The sequence below is a fragment of the Phacochoerus africanus genome, chromosome 13 (assembly GCF_016906955.1).
Source record: "Phacochoerus africanus isolate WHEZ1 chromosome 13, ROS_Pafr_v1, whole genome shotgun sequence".
In the NCBI taxonomy this organism is placed as follows: Eukaryota; Metazoa; Chordata; class Mammalia; order Artiodactyla; family Suidae; genus Phacochoerus; species Phacochoerus africanus.
Genome location: NC_062556.1, coordinates 6,986,817 through 7,010,214, shown reverse-complemented (window position 1 = coordinate 7,010,214; position 23,398 = coordinate 6,986,817). Strand labels below are relative to the sequence as shown.

Sequence of the window (23,398 nt, the reverse complement as noted above, 5' to 3'; positions counted from 1 at the left end):
GGGAAAAGTTTCATGTCCTGTAATAGTTGAAGATATTTTGTAAGAAAACATTTTAATCTGCCAAACATTTAATACATCTTTTGACATCTCAGGGTGTGCTAATGGTTGGGCCCCCAGGCACTGGTAAGACCATGCTGGCTAAAGCTGTTGCCACTGAGTGTGGCACAACTTTCTTCAACGTCTCCTCTTCTACGCTGACGTCCAAATACAGAGGCGAATCTGAGAAGTTAGTTCGTCTGTTGTTTGAGATGGTGAGTGAGGATGTATTTCGATTCCGACATGTTGTTTGTGTAAGCACATGATATGCCTGTGATCCAGATCCGTTCACCTAGGGAGCGTCTTTAGAAAGGGCAAGAGTAGTTGTCGTCCAATAGTTCTCGACGCACTAATAAGATACGGGGTCCTAGGTTTTATGGTGTAGCTGGGTGTCTCTAAAGTCGCTTCTCTGAGGTAAAAGCCCTTTGCATCCCGTCCAGTGAGGGCGGAAGAGACCTGGCCTGTGTGTGTGTGACTTAACATTTCTGCATCTCTTAGGAGCTGGTTGAGTAGAGGTATATATTCAGATAGACTTTGAAAATCAGTTAGACATTGATCTATCAAAATTTGTTCCTTTTTCGTAAGGGATTTGTAATAGTTACTTAATGCATATTTGAGGATAGATTGGTGATTTATCTTTGGAAACTTTTTAGTATTATAGAAATTTTTAAACACAAAAGTAGAAAAAATGGTACCATGAATCCCTATGTATCTGTCACCTGATTCCACCAACCGTCTAACTGACCTTTTATTTTTGGAATTTTCCTTTTTCTGATATGATTGATTTAACCTCTGTCAGTAGCCAAATGGTGGCATTAAAGTAGTAAGAAATTCCTCGGTTTTTTTTAAAACATTGTTTTAGAAGGAAGAAATGGTATTTTTAAAAACATTCAATTATTTGATGAGATCATTAAGTGATTTATTTAAAATATTTTCACCAAGGCTAGATTTTATGCCCCCACCACCATCTTCATTGATGAGATAGATTCTATCTGCAGTCGAAGAGGAACCTCTGATGAACACGAGGCAAGTCGCAGAGTCAAGTCTGAACTACTCATACAGATGGATGGTAATGGATATTTAATTACTGTCTGAAAAATGTTATAGTTCCTTTTCGGATTTTGTATAGATTCATACTTTTGAAATTCTCAGCAAATGGACAAAAAGGCAGCCTGAATTTATTTATAATCATTTATTCATCCACCCATTTGTTCATTTGTTCATGCAGTCAAAAAATATTTATTGCATACTTGTACCATTTAGGATTCTGAGGTTACAAAGAAAAGGAATGTCTTGGCCTTCAGGGAGCTTACTATTTAGAGCAAAGCTTCTAGAGAGTGACCCAGGATCCCTGGGGCCTTTAAGACTCTTAAAAAAAAAGTATGCAGTGGCCAAACTATTGGGCTTGAGGCTCTGGTAGAAGTTATTCAGACAAAGAAGAAAAGGCTTTGGGGAGCCATGGGAGGATGAGAGTGCTATTTTTTTAGGGCCCAGAGTTAATTTTTTTTTTAACGCATATATTACCCTGGTAATTGTGTGGTGAACAGGAGGCTATTTAAGCAAACTATGAGAAAACATAAAATGTATGTATATGTGTGTGTGTATATATATTTATATAAATTTATAAGAATGACCCTAACAGTCACTATTAAATATATATGTATATACACACACACACATATATATATATAAATAATCTCCAGAGTGTGTTGTTTTAAACAGCTGTGGTTATCCATCAATCATGAATAGTTACTGAATTCTTAACATATATGTTGTATGCGGTGCCAGGCATCATAAGATGCATGAAATAATGTAGTACCAGGAGTATCTTTTCTCAGTAAATGTATCATTTTTATTTCTGTTAAAGTATGAGAGGAAGAATGTGTTATAATTTGGAAGACAGATATAAACGAAAACACATGAGACATTGAAAAATATCACTGAATACGATTTTAGTCAGCTGAATTTTGTTGCTAGGTGTTGGTGTGACTATTGATTATTTACTTGGCCAGCTTGAGTCTTTATAGTAATGATTGAAATAGGAATTTAGTAATAATTTATGAAAAAATACCATGTTGAATTAGGTTGCTTTAAATCTGCTTGTTTGTGTTATGCCAGGCTAGAAACTCCTATTAATAAAGTGTGTGAGGTTTTAACATTTTTTAATGTATATTTTCCAGAGTTTCCATTCTATAAACCTGACATGTTTATTCTAAAATTTTAATTCTGAAAAAGTAGGTTTTGTATTATTATTATTTTGTACTAACAATAGTTGTGTTATTAATAAAAAGAAGTTGTTTTTAATAGGGACTGATGGTTAGGCTCATTCCTAAATTTATTTTCGAGTCACTTAGAAGTTTGAAGGACAAAATTATTGCAGTAGAATCTGTCTCTCAAAATTATGATTGCAGGCTAGTATCTTAAGTAGATGTGAACCCTATTCTATTCCCTCTTCTAGAGAAAATCAAGTAGAATAACTAGTATTTAAAAATTTTTGAGAAACTTTGTGACTTAAGAAAATAAGAAAGGAGTAAAACAATATAAGCTCCCTCACCTCTTCAGAGGAAATAAAACATTTTCTTACAGAAAAAAAAAATTGGTTTTTCATATTGGATTAGACTATCTGCAGTGGTTATGTGGATTCTTCTATCTCCTTTATAGTTATCTGTTGCTTTGTCTGGTTCTGACACCACGCAGAGGTCAGAAGGACCGCCTCGTCCCACCAAGCCTGTGGCTGATGCTTAGAAGTGTTAGTTGGATGAAAGGACAAAGGCCTGTAGGACAAATGCTCTCCTTTCGCCCCTTACTCTGTAGGAGTTGGGGGAGCTTTAGAGAATGACGATCCTTCCAAGATGGTCATGGTGCTGGCTGCTACGAACTTCCCGTGGGACATTGATGAAGCTTTGCGAAGGAGGTTAGAAAAAAGGATATATATACCTCTCCCAACAGGTACGATGCTGTCCTTTTACTTATTGTGATCTTTCTTTTACTCCCTTTCGTCTTTTTTCTGTTTCTCTAAGTCTTTATTCCACTGGCATTCTGCCTAAAGGAGCTCGTAGCCGCAGAAAACAGATTTGTCGTTTATGGAAACAGGCCATAGTACTCTGCCGAAGTTCCTTACATTTTGGAGAAATTCTTCCATTCAGAGCAGTGGTCTTCTTAATAAGTTGGTGGGACCTCTAAGTTCTTTTAAAATTGAATCTTCATTAAAATTTAAGTGATTAGAAATAAAGTTCTCTTGGAATCTTTTTCAAAGTATGCTGCTTTGAAAAATATAACTTCATTCTGGATGAATGTTGAAATTTTCATAAGTGAATTTTTTCTTTTTATATCGAGGTAGAGTTTACGTATGGTGAGATGTACAAATCTCAAGTGTTGAATTTGATGAGTTTTGGCGGATGATACTCCTGTTTAATCAGTAACCTACTCAAGATGTGGGACATTTCTGTCGCCCCGGAAAGTTTCTCTGTGCCCCTACCAGTTAATTCAAACCCCTAGGAGACATTTACCTTCTGATTTTTATCTCCATAGATTAGTTCACCTATGATTAAACTTTATACAGATGGAATCATAACATATGTACACCTGTGTGTCTGGCTACTCACTCAGCAGTGTTTTTGAGATTAATTCATATGGTTACATGTATCAGTAGCTTATTTGTGGTGTGATTACATGGCAATTGATTCTCTTTTTGATGGACATTCAAGTTATTTCTAGTTTTTGGCTGTTACGGATGAAGCTGTAAATATTTGTATAGATCTTTCTATAGAGGGGTGTTTTTAGTTCTTCTGGACTGTATAGACAAGAAGAGAAGAGGGGAGTCATGGGGTAGGCATGTGCTTGACTCTGCGGTGCTCCAGCTCTTCCTGAGCTGTCGCAGCGTCTTAGCCTCTCACACCAGCGGATGAGAATCCCAGTACTTCCACACCCTTGCCGACACTTGGTGCTGCTGGCATTTGCATTTTAGTCATTGTGGTGAATGTGGAACATCATCGCATTATGGTTTTAATTTGGATTTCTCCGACACGTAATGATGTGGGGCACCTTTTCGTGGGCCTGTCGGTCGTAGGTATATCTCCTGGGCAGTGTTGTATCAAATCTTTGGCTCAGATTTTAATTGGTTTATTTGTTTTATTAACATTCTGTAGTTCGTTATCAGATACATGCCTTAGGAACATTTTCTTTCAGTTTGTGGTTTGCCTTTCAATTTTCTTTATGGTATCTTTTGATGAGCAGATGTTTTCATTTTGATTAAGTTCTCTTGTCAGGTTTTCCCTTTATGGATAGTGCTTTTTGTATCTTAAGAAATCTTTGCTTACCACAGGGGTCAAAGGTTTTCTCCTATACTGTCTTTTAGAAGTTGTCATTAGATCTGTGATCCATATTGAATTAATTTTGTGTGTATAGGTCAATTAGAGGTTGAGTTTCATTTTTTTCATATTGAATTCTTGTATCATTTGTTAAAAAGAGTTTCCTTTTTCCACCAAATTACTTTGGCACATTTGCTGAAAATTATTTTGCTACGCATGTATGGATCTATTTTTTTTTTTTTTTGGGAATGCCTGAGGCATGTAGAAGTTCCTGGGCCAGGGATGAAACGGGTGCCACAGCATGACCTGAGCCGCTGCAGTGACGATGCTGGATCCTTAGCCTGCGAGGCCACCAGCAACACTGTGGGTCTGTTTTTGGTATACTGCTTTATAGTTTTTGTCAACTAATTCTAACATCTGGAATATCTTTTTCTATTTACTACTTAAATTTTTTTTTTGTTTATGGGTCAAGTTTTTCTGTTTCTTCGTACGTTCGGTGATTTTTAGTGTGTGCTCTACCATTTTAGGGAGTCCCAATTATGTTGTTTTCCTTGAAAGCCTGTTGCATTTTGTTCTGGCAGGCATTCCAATTATTGGCAGAACATAAAAAGCCACTTGATAGTTCTTTGTTGTCTGTTGCCTCTTATATTTTGTTTTACTGTTGCTTACCATAAAAAGATAAGTCTGGTACCAGTTTTTGTTGTTGTTGTTGTTGTTGTTGTTGTTTTTTTATGATGGCCAGAAGTGGAAGCCTTACCTATAACTTTTGAAACTTAATTATTACAACATACTCCGTACTCACTTTTGCAGCTAGATCTCAAGGGTGTATTTAAGTAACTGGTTGATTTCTAGTTCACAGATTCCATCTTGTATTGTCTTTCCTTGCTGCTACTACATATTCTCTTAATTCTAATAATATCGTTACTTAAAAAGAAAAAAAATTCTTAAAACAGGGCTTAATTTACTAATTGACCTTACAAAATAATAAACTTATTTATAAAAGCAATAATGTAAGTGAGTCAAGCTTTTCTGAAATATTATGCCTCCCAGAAGCAATTCCTTCGTGTCTGGCTTGCTCTCACATTAGTTGCGTAAAGATTTGAAATTGGAGTGCTTTATTATCACTTCTGATTTAACAGATTTCGAACTTTTATCTTTCCCTGTTTTTCTCTTCTTCCTTGCTTTCTAGACAAAAATATGTATGATATCTAGTATGTTTATATGAAATATTTTAGTTTTATTGTCATATACAGTGATTATAAATAAAAATTAATACTCATGGGAGACATAAAAGCTTTACTACTTGAACTGACATCATTTAAGCTATTGTACTTTGAACTTTTTTTTTCTTTCTTTCTTTTTTTTTTTTTTTAGGCCCTCACCCGTGGCATATAGAGGTTCCCAGGCTAGGGGTCTAATCGGAGCTACGCTGCTGACCTACGCCACAGCCACAGCAACGCCAGATCTGAGCTGCGTCTGTGACCTACACCACAGCTCACGGCAACGCCAGATCCTTAACCCACTGAGCAAAGCCAGGGATTGAACCCGCAAACGTTCCTAGTCAGATATGTTTCCGCTGCACCGTGACGGGAACTCCTGTACTTCGAACTTCACTTTACCATGGTAGAAAAAATAGAATTAGAAAAATAACTGATGACAGGCATTTTGTAAACTGCTGAGAACAGCTTACGTTGAGGGGAAAGATAGACTTCATGGTTCAAAGGTAGGAATATAGCTTTCTTTGAAATGTTGAAGAACGCAGACCTGGCTGAGGAATGGGCTTTCTTCTAAACTTGGCCTTAGGAGCAGGTTGTGTCCATTGTGGGGAATGACTTCTAGGTTCTTCTCTTTGCTCATGACTAGTCTGAGCATGTGTACTTCATGACTGTAGAGTTGGAGAAGTTACCTTCTCCTAAAGGGCTCCCAGACAAATAATCGTTGTTAGAACCCACTCTGTCTTCGTCTTTCATCCGCGTTAACTTCTCAGGGATGTATGTAGTTCTGTGTAGTTCTGTGCAGTCTGAAAGACACGTGTTAGGTGCTGTGGGAACGTGAAGATGTACACTGCTTGTCCGTGGGGAACTCACTGTGTGATTGGAGGAGAGCACAGGCCCGCCTAGTGCAGGGAAGCAGGGCGGCGTGTGCTGCTAAGGTCTCCCGTGGTACTTCTGGGGTGGGAAGTGAGGAAAAGCAGATTCCGCCTGGGGCGCTTAGGGGAGACCTCCCGGAGGAAGTGGCATTCTCACTGAATTTTCCATCAAGAAGGACAGAAACAAAGGCTTGTGCTTGAGAATGAACAGGCAGCTCTTGTGGCTGCAGCATCTGGTGAGGTCAAAGGCTCTGGAAGGGCAGAACTGCAGAGACCATTTGCAAAGCTGAGCGGCCTGAAAGAATAATTTGGAAATGTAGGGTAAAAATTAATGGAAAGAAAAGTAGATTATATCAAAGTCCAAAAATTGAAGGATGTTTTATGAGCAAAAGCAACCATGAAAAGAAATTTTTAGTTGGACAAGGCAAGCGGTATAAGAATGAAAATAAAGCAAACAAAAAAAGCCACCCCAAAAGGCATATTATAAATTAATTTACAGTAAAAATATGAAAGTTTAAGATTGAGAGGCAGTTCCAACTTGATGGTAGAAAAAGTCGGTGCATGGCTCTGCCTGCTCTTTGACATACCATTCCAAACCATCTGACTTTGCTCACAGATCCTCCAGACCAGGCATTTGGATAGGGCAGCACAGGGACGGTTTGTGTCTGTTCCATGATATCTGGGTGCACACCCGGCAGGTTCACCAGCTGAGCATGACCCCACATCAGAGCCCGGTGATCCCTGGCATGTGGAAGTTCCCAGGCCAGGGATTGAACCTGAGCCACAGCAGTGACCAAACCAAATCCTCAACCACTAGGCCTCCAGAGAACTCCTATCCTGCTTTTATTTATTTATTTATTTATTTTGTCTTTTTGTCTTTTTTTGTTGTTGTTGTTGCTATTTCTTGGGCCGTTCCCGCGGCATATGGAGGTTCCCAGGCTAGGGGTTGAATCGGAGCTGTAGCCACCGGCCTACGCCAGAGCCACAGCAACGCGGGATCCGAGCCTCGTCTGCAACCTACACCACAGCTCACGGCAACGCCGGATCGTTAACCCACTGAGCAAGGGCAGGGACCGAACCCGCAACCTCATGGTTCCTAGTCGGATTCGTTAACCACTGCGCCATGACGGGAACTCCCTATCCTGCTTTTAGACTAACTTCCTAAACCACCAAGACGTCGGCGTCTCTTAGACTCTGAGTGATCCTTATTTCCTATCGCATCAGGCCCAGAGCACATTTTGTTTTAGTGTTTGAGTTCATATCTTCCGTATCCTATTGGTGACTCTTTGCATTCTTTCTTGGTATTCTCTTGTGCTTTTCTACTTACTGTTTGTTTGTTTGTTTGTTTGTTGGGTTTTTTGGGGGTTTTTTTTTGTCTTTCGGTCTCTTCCAGGACCTCACCTGCGGCATAGGGAGGTTCCCAGGCTAGGGGTCCAATCAGAGCTGTAGCCTGCAGCCTACACCAGAGCCACAGCAATACCAGATCCCCACCGTGTCTGCAACCTACACCACAGCTCACAGCAATGCCGGATCCTTAACCCACGAGCAAGGCCAGGGATCGAACCCACAACCTCATGGTTCCAAGTCGGATTCATTAACCACTGAGCCACACGGGAACTCCTCTACTTAGCTTTTTTTCCACTCATGCTTCTTCCTGCTTCCACATTGTAATTTATGGCACTCTCATTTCCCCAGTTGTTCTCTTTCTTCCTTTCTATTTAAATGGTATTGATTTTTCAAAGTTGACAGGAAGGCATAGCTCTTCTCTGAAGTCTCCTTTGCCCTGGCCTCTCTCCCTCGTGTGGACTTCGCTCCCCTGGGCGTTTCCTCTGTCGTCTCTCTCTCTCAGATGGTCCTTAACAGAAGGGATCTGGCTGCTGGCTCCCTGTAATCCTGTTTGTTGATTGACTGAAGACAGTGGTGGTGGTGGGACGACGAATATCTCTGGAGAGCTGGCTGTGGGCCAGGCTTTCAGGTGTGAAGTCATTTCGTCCTCGCAATAGCCCTGTGCGGTAGCATCTGTCCTCAGCCTTTACTCACGAGGAGGCCGACGCACTGGGCCGTCATCCTGCAGGGAGGGCGGGCCCTGGACGCGGGCCGGCATCTGGCCCCTGGGTGCACAGGCCCGCGGCTGTGCTGGACCGCCTCGTGTCCTCAGGGAGATGTGTTACTGCCAAAGTGTGGGATCCTTCTTCCCATGTTTATTGAAATTTCAGGTGTGTAGGAACTTGGTTGTGCAGCATTGGCGGTGCCTTATGCTGTTAGTGACATGTTAACCCTCATTAAATCACAGAGTTGTTAAGTATCATTAATTCCATTTTATAGGGACAATAAATCCTGCTTAGAGTCTTCCAGCCAACCACTGATATGGCCAGAATTAAAAGTTATTTTCCCTAAATCAGCGTTGCTGGGGAGGGGGTGGTTTCCCACTAAGCGTCAGTTCAGTGCCCCACTAAGCCTGGGGAGCAGGCTTTCGCTCCGGAGTCCGTTTAAGTGGGTCTCTGGCTCTCGGTTCCTATGGGAGGTGCCTTATGTTAAATCTGACACTTGACCTTCTCAGGGCGAGTTGCGGTCCAACCTTTAGATTTACAGATTCTGTGGCATCCTCACACTGGGACGGAAGAGCAAAGGGAGGCTCGTTCATGGACAGCCGCCTGCGGTGTGTGGGGAGCCCTGTGAAACCTGCTCCCCTCCCGGGCACCCTGAGCGCCCTTGCAGCAGTGGCAGGACTGCTGTGAGCCGAGCCTCTGGCCGGGGGGCTTCCTCCCCATGAGAGGGGGAGAGAGAGAGAGAGAATGTGAAATGCAGCTCAGATCCAAAAACCCGTGTTCCGATGTTCTGTTATCCGCTCATTGGCAGAGCTGACAACCGCAGGGCCACCTTCTAGGGCAGGAAGTGGAGCTTTGTCAGACCTCCTCCCGCGCAGCCCCTTTCCTGCCCCCTACCAGTTGGTCATCACTTTTCTTGTTACTCCTTTTATGGAAGTAGTTTATTGTTTTGCTCTATAATTTTATCACCTAGTGCTGTATCCCCACCCAAACAGTGGAACCTCCTCTTACGTTTCACATCAGCTAGATCATGCTAATTCCCTTGTAGCTTCCTCCTTTGCCCGGCATATTTTAGAAATTCAGTCGTGTTGTGACATGTAGATGCAGTTCACTCTTGTTGCTGTATGCCGTTCCACTGCATTCGTTTGCTAGGCCTGCCCTAACGCAGACTGGGTGGCTTAAATAAGAGAAATTAGTTTTCTCACAGTTCTGTAGCCTACGGGTCCAAGATCAAGATGTTGGCAGGATTGGTTTCCTTCTGGGGCCTTTTTCCTTATCTTATAGATGGCCTTTTTTTTTTTTTTTTTTTTTTTTTAAGCCATATGGAAGTTCCCAGGCTAGGGGTCAAATTGGAGCTGCAGCTGCTGGCCTACGCCAAAGCCACAGCCATGCCAGGTCTGAACCGCATCTGCAGCCTACACCATAGCTCATGGCAGCACTGGATCCTTAACCCACTGAGCGAGGCCAGGGATCGAACCCTCAACCTCATGGTTCCAGGTCGGATTGTTTCCACCGTGCCACAAGGAGAGCTCCTGGGGAACTGTTTTAGATTGAGGAAGACTAAAGAGAGGCGGTAACTAAATGCAGCATATTGATGGTTTTTAAGAAAGTAAACAAGGCCTGGGGCAAATGTGGACGTTTTAATCTGGATGGTGTCCTGGACGATACTAATTGTACCAATGCTAAACTTCCTAAGTGTGATAATTGTATGGCTACCTTTGTTCTTAGGAGATACATGCTGGAGAGTTTAAGGTGAAGTCCTGTGAGGCCCACAGCTAGCTCTCAATTCAGAGAAGAGAGTGGGGGAGGACAGTTGAGGACAGGGGCGTGATAACAGCACAGTACTGACGGTAATTCTAGAGGAAAGGGAATTGAGTATTCACTGTTTTGTTTTTTTTTTTTTTCCACCTAAAGATTTTTAAATTTTTATTTATTTATTTATTTATTTATTTATTTATTTTGTCTTTTTGCTATTTCTTGGGCCGCTCCTGCAGCATATGGAGATTCCCAGGCTAGGGATCTAGTTGGAGCTATAGCCACCAGCCTACACCAGAGCCGCAGCAACGAGGAATCCAAGCCTCGTCTGCAACCTGCACCACAGCTCACGGCAACGCCGGATCATTAACCCACTGAGCAAGGGCAGGGACTGAACCTGCAACCTCATGGTTCCTAGTTGGATTTGTTAACCACTGCGCCACGACGGGAACTCCTAAAATTTTTAAAATAAAAACTGGGAAATTAAATTTTATTGTGTATATCAGGAAATAGTAGAGAGCTAGATTCAAACTAATTTTGCTTTGTCTTAGTGTGCTGTTTTAAGCAGATTTGCCGTGAAAACTGATAGTAAAAGAGCAAGCATGATGGGTTTTTTAAGAAATTCTGTAGTTTGTTTCAGCTTACTCAGGGTACATTTCAATCACACTGGAACAGCAAATGTCTATGGGCTGGCTCTCCAAGTAAAAAATACATTAATAAATGCTCTGTGCCAATTGCTGAGTTCCAGGAAAAGAAAACCAGATTTTTAAAAAATAGAGTTATGAGAATCTTTTCCTATGCAATACTAAAAGGTGAGCAAAGTTACTCTGAGGAGTTACACCATGAAATCTAAATTTTTTTTTTTTTACAAAACCATTTCTGGTGCTGATGTTTTTATTTTTCATAAAGGATCTCAGACCCTTTGTTTTCATATCAAGTATCTTCAAATCTATAAGGAAAATTACGAGTATTGTTTCGGTTATTAGTTGTTACAGCCCAGGCACATAGGAAGTTAAAAGATTCCGTGAGTCAGGCAGTGAGTTGGTAACATCAGTGGACTCACAGTTATTGACTCTTCTTTGCACTAGTCTCTCTTACTTTACGTGAATGTTAATAGGTTATTTCTTAACAAAATGTTAAGTGAAACATCTAATAACAGAAAATTTTCTAACAGCAAAAGGAAGAACGGAACTTCTGAAAATCAATCTTCGTGAGGTTGAATTGGATCCTGATATTCAGCTGGAAGATATAGCAGAGAAGATTGAGGGCTATTCTGGTGCTGATATAACTAATGTTTGCAGGTATTTTTTTAATTTTTTTGATGATTTGTGACCTTAGACATGAGTTATGGATTATCAGGAGGACTTGTCCTAAAGTCAGTTTGCAGTTGATCATTGAACAGTGTGGATTTGAACTGAGCGGATTTTTTCTCTATGTATATACTATAGTACAGCAGGATCTGTGGTTGGTTGAATCTGGGGGTGCAGAGCTGTGGCTAAGGAGGAATCACATATACAGAGGGCTGACTATAAGTTATCCCTGGATTTTTCACTGTAACCAGGGGTCCGGCACCCTAACCCCTGTGTGATTCAAGGGTCAACTATAGTTAGTAGCCCTTAACCTAAAACAGCTACCCCTTGCCTTGAACGATTTCCTGTCTCTTGGTTTTTTCCTGCATAACTTCATTGGTCTCTGTTAGGTTCACCTTTTCTAGCCTTTGATTTTTTTTTTTTTTTTTTTTTTAAGGGCCGCACTTGTGACATATAGAAGTTCCCAGGCTAGGGGTTGAATCAGAGCTGCAGCTGCCAGCCTTCACCACAGCTCACAGCAACACCAGATCCCCAACCCACTGAGCAAGGCCAGAGATCAACCCTGCATCCTCATGGATACTAGTTGGATTTGTTTCTGCTGCGTCACAAGAGGAACTCCCTAGCCTTTGATTTTTAAGAAATTGTTTTGCATAATTTGGTAATAAGAGATTTGACAACCTAATTTAGCCCTAGATTGGAGCCTAGCTATTTCAACAGAAAATAATATCACTTAGTTTAGGTTAGCATTATTTTACCATATGCGACAAAGTTGATCAATTTTGTGTGTATATACATATATATATGTGAATTTCCCTTTCAGTTTAGTGACATCGTAGCTTTTAGACAATTCACATCACTCAGTGAAGGGGATTTTTTTCGTACTTAACTTTCCTAACAATACTTAAATTGACATCAGTAGCCTTTATTTAAAACCATAACATCTGTGTTACTCATTTAGTGGCACTCAATAAGCTCACAAGAACTTCTACTATTACTGTAGTAAAATACAGAAAAATCTGAAGTTTTGGTTGGCTTGGCTCCCTAATAGCTTATTTGTAAGCACTCATTATCTGTCTCTTCCCAACCTGCATAATTATGTACAAATAAGAATGGAGCTGAAAATAGGATCCAGCGAGGCCAGATTTTATCCCTTCAGGTGCCCCCAAATATTCCGTATAGGGAATTCCACGTCCTCTAGATGTAGATATAACCGTGCTCCAGAGAGAATGGTTCCTGACTTTACCTCCTCTAATGAGGCTGTAGACAAACTGGTACCGTAACATTAGCTGTATGTTTATTTCCACACGTGCAATTCAGTAGTTCATAATTCTGCTTCAGTTTCCCAGACTTCTTGGATATATTTGAGGAGCAAGTGGGGAAAAGAAGATTCAGCACCATCTGAGCCCAAACTAGACTTTTAAGGCATCAACAGTACCTTTAATGTTTAAATCCTGCGCATCCCGTTTTAACCTTTCCTGAACCCTCGGGATGTCTCGAAAGCGGAAAACTCTGAGTAACCTCGTAAAGACATATAAAATGAGCTTTTGAACATTTCCCCTTAATATTACCACAACTGAAAATGTTTAAAACGTTTGCAACAATAAGTATTCACTGGTTTGGTGTATTTTTAGGGACGCCTCTTTAATGGCAATGAGACGGCGAATCAATGGCTTAAGCCCAGAAGAGATCCGTGCTCTTTCTAAAGAGGAACTTCAGATGCCTGTTACCAAAGGAGACTTTGAATTGGCTCTTAAGAAAATTGCTAAGTCTGTCTCGGCTGCAGACTTGGAGAAGTATGAAAAGTGGATGGTTGAATTTGGATCTGCTTGAATTCCTGTCGGCTCTTTCATTTCTGGTGTTTTTGTTGATAAAATATGAAGAAATTCCAGCAATTTTTTTTTTAAAAAATAGCAGGTTTGGAACTTTTCATGGAGAGATTTTTTTCTTAAAGGAAAAAAAGAATGTAAAACCACAGAGAATATAAATGTAGCTGAGAAATAAGAAAAGCTTACATAGAAAGTCTGGTATCTGCATAACCATGCATTACTATTGTCCTCCAAAACCAGAGTATCGGGGCCCGGAGAAGGCGACCAGTGGCTGTTGTAGAAACTTGTTTACAGAAAATTGAAAAGGACCTCTGTTTTCTCACTTGCATGGGTTGTTTTTTGTTTTGGGGGCTTTTTTTTTTTTCTTCCTATTCTTTGCTTTGAACATGAGGGACCTACATCTGTTGACTTTTAACATCAGGACTGGGTTTTTGTCAGATCCATTATTTGTTGTTAAGAGTGATGGTTTTAGATTAAGCAGTGACTCTGCTGCTAAACATTTAGAATTCAGTGAGTACTGTTAGAGTCCCTTCTGTAGTTTGAATTGTTACCTTCCCTTTCCTCACCACTTCTTCTCTTAGCTATTTACTCATTTATTGATCTCTGAGGGGGAGTATCTTCTGGCTTTGTGGTTTTTGAACCGTTCTGGCACGTGGCTTCTCTAGTCTCCACTGTTTTGTGCTGGCAGAGTTTCATCTTGGAAGAGTGGGGTGAACACCGTGCTTGCTGGATGCTCTTCTTCATTCCAGAATTCGGAGTTCGTTTTTGCTTTTCCTTCAATGTGTGCAACAGATAAATCCTTTATTTTTCTTACCTCCACCGTTGTTTGTTTTTTGCTGAACTCGCCTTTCGCTATTCTAGAGAAATGCTTTGGCATTCGAAACAAGTCCACTCTCCGTTGTGGCTAATACAAAACAAACAAAGCAAAAGCTTGATGGTTTTCTAGACAGCTCGTTCTTCGATAAAATAACATTGTTCATAATGAACGATGTTCAGCTGAAAATTTAAAAATGACCCCTTGTCCAGGTTGAGAGCTTGTTCATACGCACTAAGATTAGAAATCTGAGGTGCCCATTCAGTTCAGTAGGAATTAGATGGAAGAAGGAGGCCAGAAAAGGAGAGGCCCTGGATCCAATCACAAGGAGGGTAGCCTCTTGTTAGTTTTTAAAAATTACATGGCTCCTATTTTGATGGGGCAGCAGATACTTTCATAGTCAGGCATTTAAAAATTTGCATTTGAGGATATCCTGAATTTTCAATTTCAGATAAGCAACTACTGGTTTAAAACTAAAACTAATACAGCTTTTAAACACCTAAAAATAAACTCTTAGTATCTTGCTTAATTTTTTTCCCTGCTGAGAACTGTATAATCTTAGATAACTTAGGTCTGACTTTGAACTGCAGTATTCTTCAAGGGCTTAAATTTACCCACCCTTTCCTCTGAGGCATAGGTTACAAGGAGTTAAAATCATGAGATACCATGATTTTATTTTAATTGGATTAGTTCATCTTAAAAGTTGAAAAGTTTCCTTTTAATCATGAACTTTTAAAATAAAGAAATAATCCCACTAAGATAACCCTGCAGACTCTTGCCATCCAGTAACTTATTTTTTCCCTGAAGTCCTAGCGGCAGTCGTTAAAACCTTAGTGTTTTTTGCTAAAACTTGTTTGTGTATTTTAGTTGATTAGTTAGAGCATTTAAAAATATTTGTGTCATTTGTCACGGCTTACATTTTAATTTTTATCTGAATTCTCAATGTACCGTAACGTGGTAATTGTGATTTTTAAAAAAACTGTCGGTTGAGCAGCGTTTGGAGACTCAAGCTTCCTGGGAGCTTATCTTGACCATGTTAAGTTGGTCAGGTGTGCTTTCTTATTTCGCTGTTTCTCATTTTGCTGTCAGTGGATGGTGAAGTCTGTGTCTTCTTAAAGGATCTGGACGAGATCCCTGAGGTGTTGTGTCTGATCTTTAGCGTACACGATGTGTACATTGTCTTTATTGCAAGACTGTGTTGCCTTTCCCAGAATGATAAAGTTTGTGCTTTGCTTTGTCTTATGTTTTCTGTCGCATTATTAAATTAGAAAGAGTTGGTTCCTTTAATTCATCTGAAAACCTGAGTGTTTGGAGTTGTGCGACACAGGGCTCTTAAGGACTGAGTTCTGTGCTCTTCCGTCTTGCAGACGTCTGATCAGACAGACCTCCGCTCAGCAGGCTCGCGGTGGCTGCTTGCTGCGGACACGCCCCCCGGCTGGGGGCTCTGTGACTCACAGAGTTGGTCCAGGCGGTACGGTTCCGACTGGGCTCTTCCTGTAATTACACGGTGTAGCTTCTGGCTCCACCTATGAAACAAGTTCAGATCATGAACGGAAGGCACCATGCTCTGCCTGGGCTTTGGCAAGCTAGTATGTAGAAGTTTTTCTCTTTGTTCCTCTCTAAATTTGCTTTAAGGTCAGAACTGGTATCCAGTTGCTTGAGCAGTCTGTTGTAGATCTGGCTATTTCCACTCTTTTTGTCATTTCCCAAGCTGCATGTTTTATTTGTAAACACATACACATATAATTATGGCAAACATGTGGACGTGTTACGTGTTTCTTGCCAACATTTTTCTAGCATAATTCCTTTATTTTTAAAAGGAAATTAATATTAATGGAATGTGCCAGGCAAGTGGCTTTCTCATGTGGGCTGAAACCGTCTTTTGACCCAAGTAGGAGATAGACGATGGCATTGCAGACTTCCTCTCCCAGTCCCCAGCCGTGTAGGCATCTAGAATGACCAGACACACTCCGGGCTCCAGGCTCTGCCTCCAGAAATGCCAAGACAACTAGGAAGAGGTAACGTGTTGTGGTCTAGCTGCCTAACAGGGGGTTTTGTTTGGGCGCTGAAGATTGCAGTTTTTCTGATGTGACATTCGACTGTCAAAAAATTGGTTGAAATCACTGATTACTCAAACTGTGAGCAAACGAGTGTCTGGTGAATCTAGTATAAACAAACATACAGCTACGTCAGGAAAAATGTGTGTTTACAGCCCAGATTTTCAGTATAATTGTCACTCTTTCACTTCTCTACATGTAGCCTGATTCTTTTGAACGTGAGATTATTGATACTGTAGGTTGTGAACAGCTTGTGTTTGTTCGAATTCCTTCCTTGGAAGTTTCTGTGTACCCTGCTGAATCTAGGACGAGCATCAAAGACCAGGTGACAGTTCTCTTTCACTTTCCCGACCCAAGGACCCTGAGGTGAAGTGAAGGGCTGAGGCAGGTATTGCGCCTTGTGTGGGATTCGGCTTCTGTGTTGGCTTGACTCTTGAGTCTTTTTGGCATAATAGTAGATTCCCACTCTTCCTTTTCTCTTGTTAATCTGAGTCACCTTAGGATATGTCTTGTATAATAGGCATAAAATGTTAAGGATGATTGCTGGCCTTTTCTAAGAAAAGGCTGCTTTAACTATATGAAGAAACAATAGTAATTATTCTTTTAACATTTGTATCTTCCGTCCCATAACTGTTTTGATTGTATAGTATATTTATAGCACTTACTTTGTGATGGACATAATGTTTAGGAGAATCTAGACTGTCACAGTAGAAAAGGGTAGGAATTACAGGGGAATACAAACATTTTAAAGCCCAAATAATTGTATTCTCAGCTCCACTAATTATTTTTTTGCAGACAAAGCTAAAAAAACTGTTATAATTGCTATGTTTACTTGTTTATGCTTGTAAATTAGGCTTTTTGTACTTATTTAATTTTTTAGAACATTTGCTTTTAATATTGTTTTCTCTTGTGGCAACTGTATGGCTACTTAAAAAATTAAGTCCCTAAGATAACATATGTTTTTAAACATTCATAAATTAACAATAATTCTTTGAATTTTTATTAGGTTTTTTGGCTTTGGGCAACTCTTTAGCTTTAGCAATATTTCTGAATTTTCAGGTGACTTGTTAATAAAAACAGGAAAGATGTTAAGAATATTAAGGGAACATCGTCAAATTTATTCTTTTTAGTTTACATTTCTCGTTTCTCGATTGACTTGACTTTATTTGTGTACAAATAACCTAGATTCTGCTTTGTCGCCAACAGTGTGTAGGTTTCTGTACATTTGGAAATTTGGCATAACAAATAGGGAATTAACATGGAGGTTTTCTTCCTAGGAAAGGCCTCCCGTTTGATTTTATGTTCAAAACTATAAAATGCACTTTTGTTTTACAACCTCTGAAGTGACTAAATGTTGCCCTTTGGAAAACCTGAGTGTTTGCACACGTTATTTCCAAAGTCTGCCTCAGTGAGCCAGGCTTAGGTTTAGGTGGGGATGCATTGAAACCGTACTGAAATTTAGTTTGTCATCTACGCAGGTTCATTTAAGTGCTTCCTCTCTCTCCTAACTTTTTTTAACACTGAAATTTTAACTTAAGATATCTGCTATTCTTCCTCTGGCAAAGCCGTGTATACCAAACTAAGCCTCTGGGGAACGTCTGCCTTGGTCCTCCCCTCGTGGGTGCGGCCAGCTGCCTCACCCGGATGTGCTGGAGCAGCTGCAGACACGGCCCCCTCCTCGCATCTTCCGTAGCCTCACAGACACAGACTCTTGTGACCGCGTTGAAGATCTCGGGACCTAAGGGCTCCTGGGTCCGTTCTTCAAGGACTCGAGTGCTGTATGAAAATGCACAGAGGTGGACGCGTGGCTCTTCACGCAGCGGCAGCCAGCGCGCGTGCCTCTGGTGAACATTGTGCAGACAGGGTCCCGCGAGATCCGTGTGTATTCTGAGGGCTTTTAAGTGTTCCGCTAAGATTTTTTGTTCCAGTGTCTGTCTGCCAGTATTTTGAACCTAACTTAAAGAAAAAAATGTTTCTAAAGTGTATTTATTAAATGTGCAGCTACATTGCTAGTGCCACAAGCTTAGCTGTATCTGTGCATAGATTGTAATTTGGTAATAAATTTCTAGAGTGCTGCTTGTCGGTGTTTTCTTTGTGGCTCAGCTGTGGTCTGCGGTCACGGGTCCACTTACTGCCACCGTGGGAGTAACAAACCCCTCACTTCCTAGTAAGGGATGACTTTTTCCAGAGTTTTAGTTCTTATGACAAATTGTAAACCTGACATGTTGTGTTTGGTGTGCATTATGCTGGTAATTTCAAGGTTGATGCTGGTAAGATATAAGAGTGGCTTTTCCAGTCATTTTAACTGCTTTCGCAGATACCCTTTTCTTATTTGTGTAGCACCATTGCCAAGCGGATGTTGCAGAAGGTAAATTTTCAAAATGACTGTGTCTTGCTTGATGAATCCCCCAAAACTACCTTTAATTCATAGGCTTTATTTTTTGAGCAGTGTTAGGTTTGCAGAAAATTAAACCTGTGTCTGAGGTGAGTCGCATCTACTTCCCTCCCCCACAGTTGCCCCTTTTATTAATGTCTTGCCTTAGTGTGATTCACTTATTTTATTTTATTTTATTGCCTTTGAGGGCTGCACCCACAGCATATGGAGGTTCCCAGGCTAGGGGTCAAATCGGAGCTACAGCTGCTGGCCTGCACCACAGCCACAGCAACATGGGATCTGAGCTTTGTCTACGACCTACACCCCAGCCCTTGGCAATGCCGGATCCCTGACCCACTAAATGAGCCCAGGGATTGAACCCACATCCTCATGGATACTAGTCGGATTCCTTTCTTCTGAGCCGCAATGGGAACTCCCTGATTCACTTATTTTAATTGGATCAGTATTCATACATTAATACTAAAGTTCATAGTTTACGTTTATTGGATTTTGACAGAAAACGCAATGTCACGTACCCACCATTACAGTGTCCTCAGTTTGGTTTCACTGACCTCAAATCCTCCCTGCTCTGCCGGTTCGTCTTTGCCCCTCCTCTTAACCCCTAGCGCCCAGATCTTTCTCCCGTCTCCACAGGTTGCCTTGTCCAGAATGTCATGTGGTTGCCATCATGGGTGTGTAGCCTTTGTAGACAGGCTTCTTTGATCTAGCACCATGCACTTGAGGTTCCTCCTTGTCTCTCTGTGGCCCGATGATTCATGTCTTCTTATCGTGGCATTGCACGGCTGTGCCAGTGTGTTCATCTGCTCACCTTGGAGGGCATCTTGGTGGCTTCCAAGTTGGAGCAATCACGAGTGAAAGCGCCGTGAACACAGCGGGGCAGGCCTTTGTGTGCACCAGAGTTTTCACCTCATTTGAGGAAAGACCCCAGACTGCTCTCGCCGGAACGTATGCGAGGAGTGTGTCTCGTTTTGTGAGAAGCTGCCGAACTGTCTCTGGAGGCGGCTGTGCCGCTTTCCCTCCCCAGCCGTGAGCGCGCGCCCGCTGCGTCCCGACCTCAGGGGCACCTGGCGCGGTCGGTCGGGGCTCTGGTGGCGTTGGTGCGGCTTCTCATCGCTCTTGTGACTTCAGTTCTCTCGTGACACGATGTTGAACAGCTTTCCCTGTGCTCGTCTGTGTTTCAGGTGGTTTTATTGCAACGTGGCTGAAAGCTACCCGGCTTGTTCTCTTGACTGTGTACAGTAGAGAATTGGAACACAGCCTTTCCTTCGTGACTCAGAGTTAATCCTCCTGACTCGCTGCCCCCGGCAGCTAGCGGAGGGGCAGCAGGCCTTTTCCGCCTGTCACTGCCTGCTCTTTGAGGTTTGGAGTGTGCTCTCCCAGCATTTTCACTCTTCTCTTACCGGGCTGTCGACCTCATTTCCCTTCCAATTTCTGACCTGTCGTCCTCAGCAAACCTAATGAGAAGAAACAGTTGTTAGGCGTATGGGAGTTATGAGTACATCAGGAGCACTGCCGTTGGGGCACAAGGAATGAGAGGGAGGTCTGTTCTTTGAGTGGTAGTGTTTGTGCCCTTTCGCTAGGCTGTGTGTGTGTGTGCCTTTCGAGCTTTATCTTTGGTTCCCAGAGTGTTCCAGGTAGACCAAGTGTGAGGTAGGTATTTATGCATAATTATGTTGTCACGTAATTGTATATTATTTATAGCTGCAAGGCACCTAGCAACAATTCAGCTCCGTGGTTCCCCCTTTTTTTCCTTGCTGTGACCATTGAAGATTCAGTCTCTTAGAAGGTATAAAGGAAAGGAGTGAGGGACAAAATTAATTAAGGACAAAACTAGGACACGTGTGGCTGGAGCCTTCCCTTCCATCCTTTCTGCTTCCTCCAGTGTGTTGGCCAGTGCCACGCTGTGCCTTGCTGGCTGGCTCCCGGGCAGGGCGCCTTGAGCACTGGGGGTCTGCCTGGAGCCAGGACTTGGGTTGGAAACCTCAAGAGAAGATGGCATCCTTGCCCGGTCAGCATCAGCTGGGCAAAAGGGGGGGGGATGAGCTCAGGTCTCACCTGGCTGATTCCATCCACTCCGGCTCAGATTCCAGAGCTGGGCCCCCACGCTCCCCACCCCTGCCTGCCTGGCCGTCCCCGGGGTCCAGCAGACGCAGGGGTTGCCCTGGGATCCCTCCCGCTCCTACAGAGGCCACACCCCTGTTCCCCTGCCTGCTCCCTATGCTCTTTGTGATCAGAAAAGGTTTGTGGTCCATGCTTCCCTAATTCTCCTTTTTCTAAGATCGCCTCGGGACCTTTCCTTTACGCTTTGAGGGGCTCAGCAGCAGCCTGAGGCTTTGAGACCTGAAACTGGTAGCAAATGGCTTGGTCAGTTCCCCTCGTCTTACAGGTGAAGAAACGGAACCCAGGGAGATTGTAAGATACGTGTTCAGGGGCACACTCTGAACTGGGAAATAGGACTTCTGTCCATTTCTGATCTTGGAGAATGCTGCGCACAAGGTGTAAAGAAAGCCTGCCAGACAGCAGAACATTAATTAAGGACCTTAAAGCTTCTGTGGCATGATGCCAGTAAGGCTGTGCACCCAAGTTGGTGGTAGTTGAGAAAAAGAAATATCAGATACATTGACGGCATAGCACTGGAGCTAACGTTTATCATGTTTTTGCCATGTGCCAAATACTTGTATTGCTTTATTAAATCCATGAACTAGTTCGAAGATGTTATTTACTGCTGTTCTCCTTTTGCAGAAGAAACGGAAGCTGATGGTGACTTGCCCTAGTCACATGGCTCCTAAGAAGGAGAAGAAGGATGGGATTTGACTCGGTTTAGTTCCAGAGCCCAGTCTTTTGCCACATTCGAGGGTTACTTCCAACAGTGTTAAATGCAAAAGGACTCAGTTCCTAAAATAAATATGTTAACATTCACCCATTTCTCTGAGGTTATTCATCACCATTTTACTGTGCCCTTTTGGTAATGCCTTTTTTTTTTTTTTGAAACCAGGAGGCTTTTAGGCAGACTCCAGTAGTATATTCTGTTATAGTGTTTATGTTTAGAATGATAGGAAAAAGTAATGGCTCTTGTGTTGTGGGATTAACATGAATTTAGGAGTATTGCTACCCTTTGCTGTATCAAAGTATAAACATACACCTGCTTGTCTTTCAGGCAGGCTTTTTGAAATCAACGAATCATTCTAAGTGTTTCCATGAATTTAGACCCCAGCCTAAGCGACATGGCGCTCAGTCCGTTATTTTTACTAATAGGATCCCCGCCAGTGTTCCACCCACTGGTGACGGCTCCGCAGTCCTTAGCCGTGTGTGGGTGGCTGTCAGTTACCAGGAGAGCCGCCCCATGTCCTTGGCCCCAGCCTTAGTATCTGCATTTGACAAACAGAGTGGAGTTTAGCTCTGAATGTCCAAAATGCTTTGCATTCGCCCATCTTAAATAACTTCTTTCAACAAATAAGTAATCGTGGCGTGACTGCCATATCCCGTAACATCGATCCTCAACCGCAGTGTTAGCCGTCGTTGTCGTAATTAGAGAGGAACGAATCAAGCTTCATTTGGGATTTGTGAAATTACCTCCAGCTATCTCTCCAACATTTTGAAGTATATTTTACAACATTTCTCAAACAGACTCTACCAAGCATATTTTCTCTAATTTTTAATGAAATCCCCTTGTGTATTTTAAGGGAAATTTAATCTGTAAGTTTGTGATTGATTTGTGCTTAACTCATCAAAGTTAATTTTTAAGAACAGTTTGGTTTCCAAGAAGCCTTAGGAAACGCTTCTCATGAATCCTGTCAGCCTTTAAAAGCCTTTTCCCTAATCACCCTCTTCCCCTCAGAGATACATGTGTATGAAATATTTTAGTGTGGTGTACAGGGCAGAGCCCGTATTTCTAAATCTAAGCTAGTTCTGCATTTAGCATAACAAGGGAGTCTGCCTTTCGTGTAAGAACTCCCTTCAGTTGTCTCTTCTTCAAAGCACGGCTCTGTGAAGAGCTGCTAATGGCAGTGCTCTCTTGAAAACCCAGCGCACGGACGGTGCCGGCTGTCTCCCCAAGTCGCAGCTCGGGGGACAGTGTGAGCTGAGCAGACCCAACGGGCTGCAGTGGCTGTTTATCAGGGAGCCATCCTGTCTGCCGAGTAGATGCGCTGTTTCTGCCTCCTCAGATACGCATGTCCACACTCGCACCATGCTTAAACTCTTAGGGCTTAGCTTTTTTTGTTGTGACCGCTACTTCTACATTCTAACAAGACAGTACTGGGTGCTGGCTTAAATTAATAATTTATTGTGAAATGACCGTAATTGTTCTCATCTCTCTTGAGAACTGTTTTTCACCTGAGATTTAGTTCAACAGGTTCCTGTTGCCTAGCAGTGGGTCTTTGAGAACAGCTTTTTGTCTAGTTTTAATTGAACAGGCTGATGGTCTGAAATCTTCTTAGAAGAAAGTAAGGTTATTGCAGTGAAGGTAAAAGGAAATATGGTGACAACTAATGGGACAAAATGTCATCCAGCACAGCAGCTCTGGGAGAGATTTGCAGAAACACAGCAACGTTAAGAATGGAGTTTGCTCAAGGCAGCCCTTAGGAACTGCATCCAGAGATAGTCACGGTAAAAGAAAAACACCATTTTCTGGGTTCTCGTTAGGGAATTGTAGGAAATGCGTATTTTCTGCTTACAAGAAACAACCTCTTTAGTTCCTATTCTTTTTTTTTTTTTTTTTTTTTTTGCTTTTTAGGCCCACACCCGTGATGTATGGAC

General features: G+C 42.0%; 1 protein-coding gene across 5 annotated transcripts in view; it reads left to right on the top strand.

The window, feature by feature from the left end:
• Positions 1-21,559, top strand: part of KATNAL1 (katanin catalytic subunit A1 like 1) — a 65,641-nt gene extending 44,082 nt beyond the window's left edge. For 3 of the 5 annotated variants that reach the window (XM_047755663.1, XM_047755661.1, XM_047755662.1), the window contains exons 7-11: positions 93-251; positions 979-1,105; positions 2,851-2,985; positions 11,413-11,539; positions 13,180-18,323. In XM_047755663.1, the coding sequence (XP_047611619.1) occupies positions 93-251; positions 979-1,105; positions 2,851-2,985; positions 11,413-11,539; positions 13,180-13,378 (747 nt within the window). In that variant the 3' untranslated portion in view covers positions 13,379-18,323. Of the gene's footprint in view, positions 1-92; positions 252-978; positions 1,106-2,850; positions 2,986-11,412; positions 11,540-13,179; positions 18,324-21,382 lie in introns of those variants that run through there. The other 2 variants (XM_047755664.1, XM_047755665.1) reach the window with 2 other exon arrangements.
• The last annotated feature ends 1,839 nt before the right edge of the window (positions 21,560-23,398 follow it).